Source organism: Vicia villosa, linkage group LG6 (genome assembly GCF_029867415.1).
Source record: "Vicia villosa cultivar HV-30 ecotype Madison, WI linkage group LG6, Vvil1.0, whole genome shotgun sequence".
In the NCBI taxonomy this organism is placed as follows: Eukaryota; Viridiplantae; Streptophyta; class Magnoliopsida; order Fabales; family Fabaceae; genus Vicia; species Vicia villosa.
This window is the reverse complement of record NC_081185.1, coordinates 141,534,741-141,548,309: the sequence shown is the minus strand read 5'-3', so window position 1 is coordinate 141,548,309 and position 13,569 is coordinate 141,534,741. Positions and strand designations below refer to the sequence as shown.

The window sequence follows — 13,569 nt, the reverse complement described above, 5'->3', positions numbered from 1 at the left end:
TATCGTGTAGTCGCTATGATTCTATCAAGCTTCTGATAAATTTTCATTAATTTTAAATCCGAGATCATCATTCACTCACCATCGATCTTCACTAACATCGTGAATATACTTGACTAGCTTCAAGATGATTCACGTGCTAACATACTAACAATTGACTTTAAATTCCGCATTTTATTATATTGTTCTTTATATTTCTTGCTTTATGTTTTATTTTATTATTTATTATTTATATTTCTGCTATTTTTTCTTTGTCCATTTGGACATATTATTTATATTTCTGTTATTTTTTCTTTGTCCACTCGGACATATTATTTATATTTCTGTTATTTTTTCTTTGTCCACTTGGACATATTATTTATATTTCTGTCATTTTTTCTTTGTCCATTTGGACATATTATTTATATTTCTGCTATTTTTTCTTTGTCCATTTGGACATATTATTTATGTTTCCGCTATTTTTTCTTTGTCCATTTGGACATATTATTTATGTTTCCGCTATTTTCTCTTTGTCCATTTGGACATATTATTTATGTTTCCGCTATTTTTTCTTTGTCCATTTGGACATATTATTTATGTTTCCGCTATTTTCTCTTTGTCCATTTGGACATATTATTTATGTTTCCGCTATTTTTTCTTTGTCCATTTGGACATATTATTTATGTTTCCGCTATTTTTTCTTTGTCCATTTGGACATATTATTTATGTTTCTGTTATTTTTTCTTTGTCCATTTGGACATATTATTTATGTTTATGCTATTTTTTCTTTGTCCATTTGGACATATTATTTATGCTTCTGTTATTTTCTCTTTGTCCATTTGGACGTATTATTTATGTTTATGCTATTTTTTCTTTGTCCAATTGGACGTATTATTTATGTTTCTGTTATTTTCTCTTTGTCCACTTGGACATATTATTTATGTTTCTGCTATTTTCTATTTGTCTATTTTGCTAACGTACAGGAAAGATCTTATAAATTAAGAGTAAGTAACTCCTAATTGCTTGCTCAAACACTTCCATTTTCAAGCAACGTATTTTCAAAACTTCTCATCTATTTTCAAAACTTTCATCTGGTATTTGATGGGCATTATTCCCGGTGAAACTCTTCAGAGACCTATGTGACCTATTGTCCATCTTCACTTCTTCTATTTTCAAATCAACAAAGCATTTAAAAAAGTGAGCTAAGCAATTAAGAGCCCATGGATAACCATGGATACAAAGGGTGCTTAAAACCTTCCCTTTGTATAACCAACCCCCCGAACCCAAAATCTGTCAAAAGGTCTTTCCTGTTCTTTTATGCCTTTCCTTTTTTGGATAAAATAAAAGTCGGTGGCGACTCTTGCAAAAAAAAATAAAAAAATAAAAGAAAAAAAAGAGCAAGGAGTCAGTTCGCCTCAAAAATCCGAGTTTACACATGGATCTACGGAACAACACCGTGTATTCAAATACAGAAGCTGAGTTTTTCAAACACATCACTCACTTTGAGACTATATGTGTTGATATTCCTATATTTGTTAAATATGTGAATGAAACATGGTTGACACCTTATAAACAAAAAGGTTTGTTGTTGCTTTGACTAACAGAGTCAATTATTCAGGGAACACAACAACAAACAGGTACACGAAACATGACAATTTGATGTTATTACATAACTAATCATAAGTTAACATTTATTTCTATTTATGGTTTTTAGGGTGAATTCTGCTCATTAGAGACTAAAAAACATGTTGACTATAAGCCGAAGAGATTTAAGTCAAAGTTAGGATATTGTGAACACCATGTTGAAGTTGCAACTAGGTTCAATCAGAGTGTCGTTTCAAAAAAGTATTGTCAATATTGAGTATCGGTATAACACTCCTATCTATTCTAGGTTGCACGACTTTGTCTCAAGATATAAGTATATACAACTCATTGTAAAGGAGCTAGAAAGGGTGAAGTTTGTTAGTTCTAGCCAAGAAAGATGTGGTTGCTTCATTAGAACGCTTGGGTTAGTGTGTGCGTGCCAGCTTGCCAATTTTCAAATACTAGGCAATCATGTTCCTTTAGACTCGATTCATGAATTTTGGACGAAATTGCACATTGCATAGCATGAGGTCAGTCCTGATGAGAGTGGTACAAAGTGATATTTAGAAGTAGAGTGTGAAGAGTTGAAGACATATTTAGGTACATTGTATATTATAGACTAGAGAGAGTTGAAGAAAAAGGTTAGGGAATTAATACATCCATCCACAACTTTATGTGTCCACCGCCGGTGAAGTACAATCCAAATAGGGGTGTTAAGAAAAGTAGAAAGAGTCAAAAGAGTGACGTGCATCGTGATCCTAGCCAATGGGAGTATGTCGAGGGCTCACAAGGGAGTCAGACTATGAAGAGATCAAGAATGCAATTAGATGCTCAAGTTCATCAACACTCTAAATTGTTTTCCAAGTTGTTCTATGACATGTTTCTATATTTAGGAATACGCTATGAGTAGACCACTTGGGTGTGCAGGATAGGGATAAATAGATGACGATTCTTGATATGGGTTACCCTATTGCTTCTAAATATATTGTCGTATTTGTCTCCCTTTCCAAATTACTTAACATTACATTTCCCCCTCTTGCCTTAACTCCGCCTATGTATACGAGCGGTCATAGAATCATTGACGCTGGTTTTGTCAACAACAAACATTGAGTTCAGGTAAAGTTGAAACCTGATTTTCCATTGCCTCCTGCCACTGATCGTTGGAGACAAAATTGTACTGATGATGCAATAATATGGGAATTAACATATGCATGTTTTTTTAGTCACTCATAATCCGTAGTTAGGAAGTCATCGTAGTTTGCTTTGTATTCTTATATTTATATAGTTATTATATGTATATATTAAATCGGGTAGCATTTATACCGATTCAATTTTTCGATAAAAAGTCATAGAACAAATGCGAAAAGCCTAAATAATGCTATACCGGAAATTCTCAATTATCGGTAATTTTTTTCATTATTTGAAATATCAAAATTTCAAATATATTAGCACGGAAACTTGAAATTCCGATAGCAGACTACCTATTACGTTTATATAGAGTAATTTTTAAAATTTTTCGATAATGGTTTTTAAAATTTCCAATATTTTAATAAAGATATTAACATTAAAAAAATGGGGTTAGGTGTGTGTGTGGCTAAGGCCAAAACAACTTAACCAACTTACTTAGTTACTTGTATAACATAGTTACTTATAACTAAGGTTGGAAATGAGTCGAGTCGAGTCGAACTCTCCCCAGCTCAGTTTGACTTGTTAAGAATTGGCCGAGTTCGAGTTCGAGTTTAAGACAAACTTTTTTTCCAGCTCAAACTCGACTCGTTAAAAATTGACCGAGTTTGAGTTCGAGTTCGAGTTTATCACGAACTTTTTTTCAGCTCAAACTCGACGTGTTAGAAATTCACGAACATCTCGATTCCACTCGTTAGATTACTCTTGTTAGGTTCAACTCGCTTATTTCACGGACTTAAAAATAATTTTTTAAAGTCTATTATATTTATATATATATATATATATATATATATATATATATATATATATATATATATATATATATATATATATATATATATATATATATATATATATATATATATATATATATATATATATATATATATATATATATATATATATATATATATATATATATATATATATATATATATATATATATATATATATATATATATATATATATTTGAGATTTTAAATTAATATTTTTAAATAAAAATTATAGAAATCAATTAAAAGTTAATTATTTGTAGAAATATTTTTCTCACTTCAGAATATAAATTATCAATTATAACTATAACTGTTAGATTAAAATAAAATATGATACTAAGATTTAGAGCAAATCTTTAAACCTACTCTTAAAGACAATATAATCTATCTCATATATAATCGAGTTGACTCATGAACCTAACGAGTCGAACTATGTATAGTTCAAGTTCAGCTCATTTAGTTAACGAACCTAGTTTTTAGCTCATACTCAACTCATTTGGTTCATGAACCTAGTTCAACGATTTAATTTCTGAATCGAGTTTCGAGTTAATTTGGTTCATTGTCAGTCCTACTTATAAGATACCACACTAATTTCACACCTTTAAAACCTATCACACCACATAATATTGCCAAGTTAACGATGTTTCAATAAAAGACTGCCTTCGAAAAACAGAAGACAAAGTAATAGTTTAAACAAGTTAGGTGGAATTTTAAACTCCTTTCGGAGCTATAGTTAACAACTAAATACAAAACACAGAACGAGAAATTTCATATAAAAAAATTGGTGCACTATCTCTCAATATCACCCACAAAACATACCGTTTGATCTCTCAACATCACATCACCAAGTTGATCAACCATGATTATACCTAGACGACTACCTATCGGTAAAAGGAGATTTGACTATCATACATAGCCACAATGACCCTTTTCCATAAAGCATATGGTCCAAGGATTTCACTCTCCTGTTTTTTAAAGAGTGACAAGTTCAAAAGCATGAGATCTCTTACATATGCTCCCCTTGTTCCTTTGACTTAAAAACATCAGAACACCTAACTCAATAAATCTTATTGCCTCCTTGATTCATTTCTAGTGTCTCAATATTATGTATACTATTAACAAACTATTATATTTTACTCTATTTATATTTTATAATAGTGGGAAACACATTAATAATTAAAACAAGTTGAATTTATGAATTATTTACATAATATTATTTAATTACAAAAAAATTGACATCGTAACTTGGGTGTTTTATGATATTTTCTTGCAATTTTTAAGTGTTGATCAGTAGACTTCATTAAATTATACCCAAAATAATCTATTTATTTATTAAAAAATAAATTGGGCAATTTTTAAGTGTTGATCAGTAGACTTCATTAAATTATCCCAAAATAAGTGAATTATTTGAGAATTTCACACAAATTAATAAAATTGCATAAATAAAATATGTAAAATAATACTTTTAATAGTATTATAAAATTATTCTTATCATATATTATTTTCAATTTTTTAAAAACCATTTATTTTTTAAATTAATTAAATAATTAATATATCTAATCTACTACTATAAATTAAAAAAATTAAGATATTTAATTAACGGTGATGTACTTGGAGAGTTAATATTTGAAAAACCAGCCATAAATATATCTAATAATTTAAAAATATATTTTGTTGTATTGTGTGAGTTTTTCACTAAACTGTCATCCTTCTTCAAATTATTCACTAAAATACCATCTTTTTCCCACTTAATACTAAATTACCATGTTCAAAAAAAAATTCTTGTTAAGGAAGAGCCACCCATTCCTTTGGCGGTTCTGTGTTATTTTACTTTTATTTTTTTAAACACCTGTGAATTTTTCTATGGATATTTCTGTATATTTTCATGCATGTAATTTTTTTATAGAATTATCTGCAGATTTTTCAAACATATAATTTTTTAAAATACAATTTTGTTAATTCATCAAAAACTATGTAGAAAAGCCGAAAAATCTATAGCAGAAATCCGCAGCAAATTTTACATGTAAGTTTAATAGATAGGAAATTAAAAATCATTTTAAAAAAAATAAAATTGGAAGGCCCACTTGACTGATGTACTTCATTCTTTTTTTTGAAAACATGATATTTTAGGATTTATGTGGAAAAGCATGGTAATTTGGTATTACAATCGAAAAAATGTGGTATATTTGTGAAAAAAACGCCTGTCTATCTATAATAATTATTGTATAAACTTTTTAAATAGTCCTTTCACACCAAATTATTTTTATTAAGAAAATGATATTTAAGTAATTAAGTAATATTTATTTTTTTTTCTTTCTCATCTCTTATTACAACATGACATATGGTATTCACTTTTCAAACTTCATCAATTAAATCACAATTAAATATTACATACACATATTCTTTCTTCATTAAAATTTCAAATCTCTCTCGCACTTTTCTTCCACTTTCTCATTTTCATTTTAATTTTTTTTATTTATTATCACTAAAAACACTATTAATCTATTTTTTAATTTTAATAAAATTAAAATTTTATTTATCTCACGTCTCACTATCAACACAATTTCTATTTTATTTTAATCAACCATTGTCTTAGTTTGAGAGACAAAATCCTTATTTTTAAATATTAATTTTTTTCCATCTCACAATTATTTTTTTAATAATTATTTAATACAATTAAATTTATATAATTATTGTTTATTTTACAATTAAGTAAATTATTTCAAATTTTGCATTTGTTATAAATACATTTTATATAGCATCGAATAATTTATTTATCCCACGGATCATTATTGCTATTTTATTTTAATCAATAATTTGTCTTGATTTGAAAGATCAAAATCTTTATTTCAAAATATTAATTTTTTTTTTTGTATTTCCTCGTCTCACTAGTCATTTTTTTTGTATGATTATTATTATTTTTTGATAAGAGAGAGTGTTAGGCGCTTTTTGCATGATAATTATTTTTTATTTTATAATTAAATAACTCATTGGCTAAATTACAGTTTTTGTCCCCCTATTTTGTCTGATTCACGAATTTAGTTCCCCTATTTTAAATTCAAACAATTTTAGTCCCCTTATTTTAAATTTAAACAGTTTTAGTCCCCCTCTCATATTTTTTTAAAGAAAATCGATGAGATTTTTTTATTTTTTAAATTTATTTTTATCTACGAAATTCAATAATAGATTTATATACGATGATTTGTCATGTTTTACAAGTAATTTGTTATTTAAAAAGTAAAAATATCGTTAATTTTAAGTGAAAAAGTATGAAAGGGGACCAAAATTGTTTAAATCTAAAATAGGGGGACCAAAACTGTTTAAATTTAAAATAGTGGGCCAATTTCGTGAATCCGAGAAAATAGGAAGACCAAAACTGTAATTAAGCCAAACTCATTTTAAATTCACATCTGTATATAAATAAATTTTATATTGTATCAAATAAACTTTTTATTTTATGGGTTACTATCTGCACAGTACATATCTAAATACAATATATATCGTATCAAATAAATTTACCTGTTCAGCCACACAAGTATTTTACTAGTGTAAAGATAAAATAAAAGAGTAAATAACAAGAAATCTCTCACCTCATTCTTTCGGATTTCTCACGCACCATGTGCTTTCAAAAAATATTCCTACTTTCGAAGATGTATCTTCGAAAGCACTTTTTATTTAACTTTGAATTATTTCATAAATGTATCTACAGAACTTTTTTAATCATGTTTAAACGGTTTCATAAATGCATCTACGGAACAATTCAATGTTAAATTAAAAAGATATTTCTGAAAATACACCTCCAAAAATAAAAATAAAAATGAAATTTCACCAAATTTCTAACTATGGATTTAGGTTGTGTTTGGATTGGCGGTGGACAGAATTGATTCTAGTAGAATTGAGTTTGGTAGAATTGATTCTATTACAATTGAGTTTAGCAGAATTGATTTATGTTTGGATACATTTATGTAAAAGTGAGTTGAATAATAAATTTCAGTGTAAAAAACATCCAGAATCAATTCTGGAGGCAGAAGCTACAAATTCTAGCTTCAAGTAGAATCAATTCTGGAGACAGAATCAATTCTATTTTTGCCTAAACAAACATCTTTAAATCACTCAAAATCAATTCTACATCTATAGAAGTGCTTTTGACCCTTCCAAAAGCCAAACCAAACATACACTTAGGGTGTGTTTGGATTGGCGGCGGACAGAATTGATTCTAGTAGAATTGAGTTTGGTAGAATTGATTCTATCAGAATTGAGTTTAGCAGAATTGATTTATGTTTGGATACATTTATGTAAAAGTGAGTTGAATAATAAACTTCAGTGTAAAAAACATCCAGAATCAATTCTGGAGGCAGAAGCTACAAATTCAGCTTTAAGTAGAATCAATTCTGGAGACAGAATCAATTCTACTTTTGCCTAAACAAACATCTTTAAATCACTCAAAATCAATTCTACATCTATTGAAGTGCTTTTGACCATTCCAAAAGCCAAACCAAACATACACTTAGATATTTTCAAATAAAAAGCATTTTTAGCATGGAAGTGTTGTCATAGATTTTGGAATGAATTAGTACTCCGTAGGATAGTATATGAGGGACCTACAGATTTCAATCTTGGGGACCCCTCACAAAGACTATGAAAAAGACAGAGTATCACGGGTGGTCCAATAACATAGCATTGGGAAAAGATAGCCCCACCACCACAACTGTGTGTGCATGAATGCTCTCCTCTGACCTCTGACTCTGACTCTGACCTAAACTCTCATACAGTGTCTCGCATGCTAAAAAGGAACCTTCACTGTAATTATGGCTTAATCATTCAATACCGACTTATAAAGGCAAATAGCTTTTCTCATGTACACAAACAGTATTATTCAGATTTCAATATCAATATGCACACATGATGAACATTGAAGTTTTCATAACTTTATTCACTTTTTCTTGTAAGGTTAAATTAAGACTTTGAAAATAATGCGATTTTCAAAGCAATGAGTTGGAGTTTGTGCTTAAATATGCTCTATGGAGTAGTAACGAAATGTGCTGTGTTGGACTTGGTTGTGTCTGTTGTGTGAAATTTCTCTTGGATTTGTGTTTGTGTCTGTAAAATTAAAGAGAGAGAATTTGTGTCTGTTGGGTGTGATGGCCCATTTGAATTTATGGTTGAGGATGACAGTTCCCTCTGAGGATACCATTAAAAACACTTGACCGAAAAATTAAATGAAAATGTTTGATCAAAATATTTTAAAGAGAAACCAAAGAGCACTACGATATTTTGGAGTGTTAAGAATCTCACCAGACTTAATAAGAAGTACATACCTCTCAACATGCAGGATTAAATTTTTTGAAAGACAATGTAACTGTAAATTGTGTTCCTCATTTCGAGAGGTTAGTATATCGATTTTATTTTAAAAATTGTATATTTAGAGAGAAGCAAATAAAGAATAGTATTTCAAGAAAAAATGTTGATTCAGTTTGATTAATACTTCCTATCCAAAAACATATGTTTTATTTATAAAAATTATTTGTCCCAAAAAAATTGTCGTTTTTAATTTTTAATGCAAAGTCTCTAATTAATATTCATAATTTATTATTTTTTTCATATTATATTAATAATAATTAAAATACATCAATAATCAATAAAAATAATTTAATAATATCTTATTCTATATCATTTATTGTATTTTCTTAACCGGTATGAATGAGATAATTATTATAACATTGTGACGGAAAGTGATAACACTTCTTAGAAAATAGAAATACATTAATGTGAAACCATACCATTATATATTTAGTAAACAAGTTTGTTTATTTTGTAATTTAACAACAAATTATTTAAAAATTATAAATAACTTGATATTTTAATTTTTTAATATAATATTTTTATTAGAAATGTAAAAAATAGATACAAGTATGTGTATTTAAAATCCATAAATCACAGGTACGGGTGTTAACATTGGTACACAAGCATGTATAAATTCATGTACGATTTTTTTTTCAATTGTTTATTTTTTAAAAATAGGCCTAATTTTTCTTTAAAAAAACGATTTAATAGTTAAAAACAACAGATCAAAAATACAATTGTATTTAACCAAATCAAACACTAAAAAAAAATTAAAATATTGTTTAAATTATAAATTATCTAATTATAACAAAACATCAAAAATTTTATATTTTTAACTTTTTGTATTTTTAATTTTTTTTAATCTAATTATAGAAAAATTGAACTCCTTAAAATTTGAGACACGGTGTTATAGCGTTTACTGCACTTATGCAGGACCGGACCTAAAGATCAGTAATATAGCAGATTTCGAACCTGAGACCTTGAGAGAAACACACTCTCAGAATCCAAACGTTTTATCGCTAGATCACACACGCACACCTTTATAAAAATATTATATTTGTTCAATACATTTTGTCATAATAAAATTTACTTTTTATTAAAAATAATTAAATAATATTCACTGAACTTTGAGTATACCTTTTTAATGAAATTGAGAAAACTAATTGATTATTTAATTAGTATAGAAAGTTAATTATTCTTACATATGATCCATTTTCATGATCAAAGTACATGAGGCACAGAAACCTTTTCTCCAGAAAATATATATATTGAGTAATGACTAAAGACTAGACTAGGCATGTGAACAAGGAGAGATATAAGGTAAAAAGCTGACAGATTATATTCTCTATTTTTTTTTAAAAATTGTTCAATAAATACAAATAATAAACCTCTTTTTTATACACTCTTCCAACATTTATTTAATCAATTATAAAAGTTAATTAAATCAAACATATGTCAGCATATTTAGGGTACAATAGCCTTTGTTTTCTTCCTTCTGAAAACGTTTGAAACTTATCTGTTTTCTTCTGCTCACTACTTTCCTTACACATAACCAAAATGAATATTCTCAGTGACCCTTTTTCACTCTCCTCTTCCCATGGAGCTTTTGAAAACATCCAAAACACAAATGCAAACCCTAACCCTAATCCTTTACCACAAGCCAACAAGAAGAAAAGAAATCTACCAGGAACACCAGGTAAAAATATTACAAAACTAATTCAACTCATTTTTCTATTTTTCATTTTTTTTATGATACTTTTTTAATGTGTTTTTCAATTTGGATTACACCATTATAGATCCAGATGCAGAAGTCATTGCTCTTTCTCCCAAGACTCTAATGGCGACGAACCGATTCGTCTGCGAAATATGCAACAAAGGTTTCCAAAGAGATCAGAATCTTCAGCTTCATAGAAGAGGTCACAATCTACCATGGAAGCTAAAGCAAAGGTCCAACAAAGAACCAAGGAAAAAGGTTTACATCTGCCCGGAGGAAACTTGCGTCCACCACGACGCGGCTAGGGCGCTCGGGGACTTGACCGGAATAAAGAAACATTTTAGCAGAAAACATGGAGAGAAGAAATGGAAGTGTGAGAAATGTTCCAAGAAATATGCAGTTCAATCTGATTGGAAAGCTCATGCCAAAACTTGTGGTACTAGAGAATATAAGTGTGACTGTGGTACCCTCTTCTCTAGGTAATTCAATTCTTTCATTATAAGTATCACATATTTTTAATAGTACTCAAGGTTTTAAAAAACGGCCGCGACAAAATGGTATCACCTGTACCAGTTGAAATCGCAAAAGTCTTTACGGACTGTGTGCCTGTTGTTTAAAACCTTGACAGTACTATTGCATAGTGCAAATGATTATCTTATTAATGGTGGATTTTATGGATTTTTCACACAGGAAGGATAGTTTTATTACACATAGAGCTTTCTGTGATGCTTTAGCAGAAGAGAGTGCAAGACACACCTCACCACTCACTCCTACAACTCTAAGTTTCAAGAATGAAGAGTCAAATTTGATGAACACACAAACTAGTCTGTCACATGGATTCATATCACGTCAAAATCTAGCTGGTTTTCCACATGAAGGGTTTCATGATCAGCAAAAGCCAAGTTTATCACTGTGGTTGAATCATGAAAATCAACAGAATATTAATCATCATCCATATAATTCAGTTGATCATGTTTCATCTGGTTTTTGTGATATCATGCAAATGGCACAGACTAGTACTACTCCAATGTCAGCTACTGCACTTCTTCAGAAAGCAGCTCAAATAGGTTCAACAAGAAGCACTACTACTAATAATAATCCATCTATTTTCAGTGGAAGTTTTGGTGTAACGAGTTCATCAAACCATGACGAGATTGATAACATGGTGATTAATCAGAATATGAAGCAGCATGGGAATTTTAATCCAAGTACTACTAGCAGTGCAATGGTTGGTAATAATTCTAGTGGATTTAGAGATTTTCTTGGAGTGAGTAGTAATCATCCATTTCTACCTCAAGAGTTTGCGAAGTTTGCTTCAACAATAAGCTCATCGATGATGAGTTTGAATCAATTCAATGAAGGCTGAAACAATGAAAATTAGTGGTTAATTAGTTTTTTTTTTTACTATAATTGATGTTAGTTGGGAAGTGCATGTGAATAGATGAGTAATGTTTGTGTGATAGTAGTGGGACCTAGTGCATGTTTGAGATGATAATTGAAAAGGATAGTAGATTCCCCGATTGAGTTGCAAAGTAGTAGTAGTTGGTTTGGTTTTGTTCTTCTGTCTTAACGTTGTTATCGTTTTTGGCTTCTCTTGCTTGAGACAACTGGAAAAGAAATAGGATAATGGAATAGTAAATTGGAAAAAGTTAATAATTCGAGCTAAATATTGTTAAGAGAAAATTAAGGAATTCAAATGTTGTATCTAGTTAACAATCAGTTACAGTTTGGTGACAAATATTTTTGGATTAAAGAAAAAACATTTTTGGAGATGGTGTGAGTGGTTACGCGTTTGCTAGTTACACCTATTTTTATTTTTACATTTTGTATTAATTGTAATCGATTACACTTTTGTGTTAATTGACTACGGCCTCGACTTTAGGTGAACTTTTATCTACCAATTCAAAAAATTGGGTAAAGTTACCTTCAATGTAAAATGTCTTAGAAATAACCAAAAAAATACTATTTAATAATTAATTAAATAAGATGAAATTAAATGATCCAATATTATTAATGAAAGGTATACTACCCAACTTTTTGTGATAGGTAGAGAAGTTGTCCCCCAAGTTTTTTTTTTTGGATAGTGTGTTTTGTGTCCCAATAACTATGTAATACTTATATAAATGCCTTAGGACTAATATGAGACTTATTCTTTAATAATGTTGGAACATGGTCTTTTTCCAAAGTTGACAACGTCACAACCCTAAACACTTAACACCTCAAACACAAAATGCATTTAACTTCGACTAAAGAATCGAGGTAACAAAGGACGTTCTAAAAATTTGCCACTTAGCACCTCGGTGATTGAAAAATCGAGGGGTAAAGTTATATGCACATGGGTTTGAACCCCAACAACAACACTTTGATTATTTTCAAAACTAGCATATTTTATTTCTTGGTTTATCTAGAAAATCGAGGGGTAAATTTTGTTTCTTTTTTTAAAAAAATTGGTACATTATTTACCTAGAATATTACATTATTTATACAGAATATTAAAATAAAAATCAAATTCCCTAAAGATCTAGATAAATTAAAATCAAATTCCCCAAAGATCTAAATTTTAGATCTTCGAATTATTGAATTTTGAGGAAGATCAAATATTGGGTGCAAGATTATTCTCTACAGATCTTGCATGCATTTGTTTCTGATGAAAAAAAGGGTAAGATAATTAAAATTGATATTCAAATATATGATTTTCTACTCAAATAAATATTTAAGAAAACAAACCTTAAACTCAGATAATTTTCTGCTATTGCAATTCATCATAGAAAACTTTTTCAGGTGTAATTAGGTTTCAAGCGCTTCATGTTTCATTTAAGTTAGAAATCTTAATATTTAACATGCTTTTATAATTGACGCCTCTTAGATTTCACGCGGATCACTAATGACAAAGTCTTGAGTGTTGATATATAATCATTAAATGGACAACAAAGATTTGTTTAAGACCGCTGAAAATCCTAAAAAAATGCTTAACATATCTCTCGGTTCAAATT

General features: G+C 29.0%; 1 protein-coding gene across 1 annotated transcript; it reads left to right on the top strand.

Moving 5' to 3' along the window:
* Window positions 1-10,340: 10,340 nt before the first annotated feature.
* On the top strand, window positions 10,341-12,093 carry LOC131612577 (zinc finger protein JACKDAW). Its single transcript, XM_058884343.1, has 3 exons — window positions 10,341-10,558; window positions 10,659-11,055; window positions 11,267-12,093. The coding sequence occupies exons 1-3, from the start codon at window positions 10,420-10,422 to the stop codon at window positions 11,940-11,942; spliced, it is 1,212 nt and encodes a 403-aa protein (XP_058740326.1). The 5' UTR covers window positions 10,341-10,419; the 3' UTR covers window positions 11,943-12,093.
* Window positions 12,094-13,569: the final 1,476 nt, after the last annotated feature.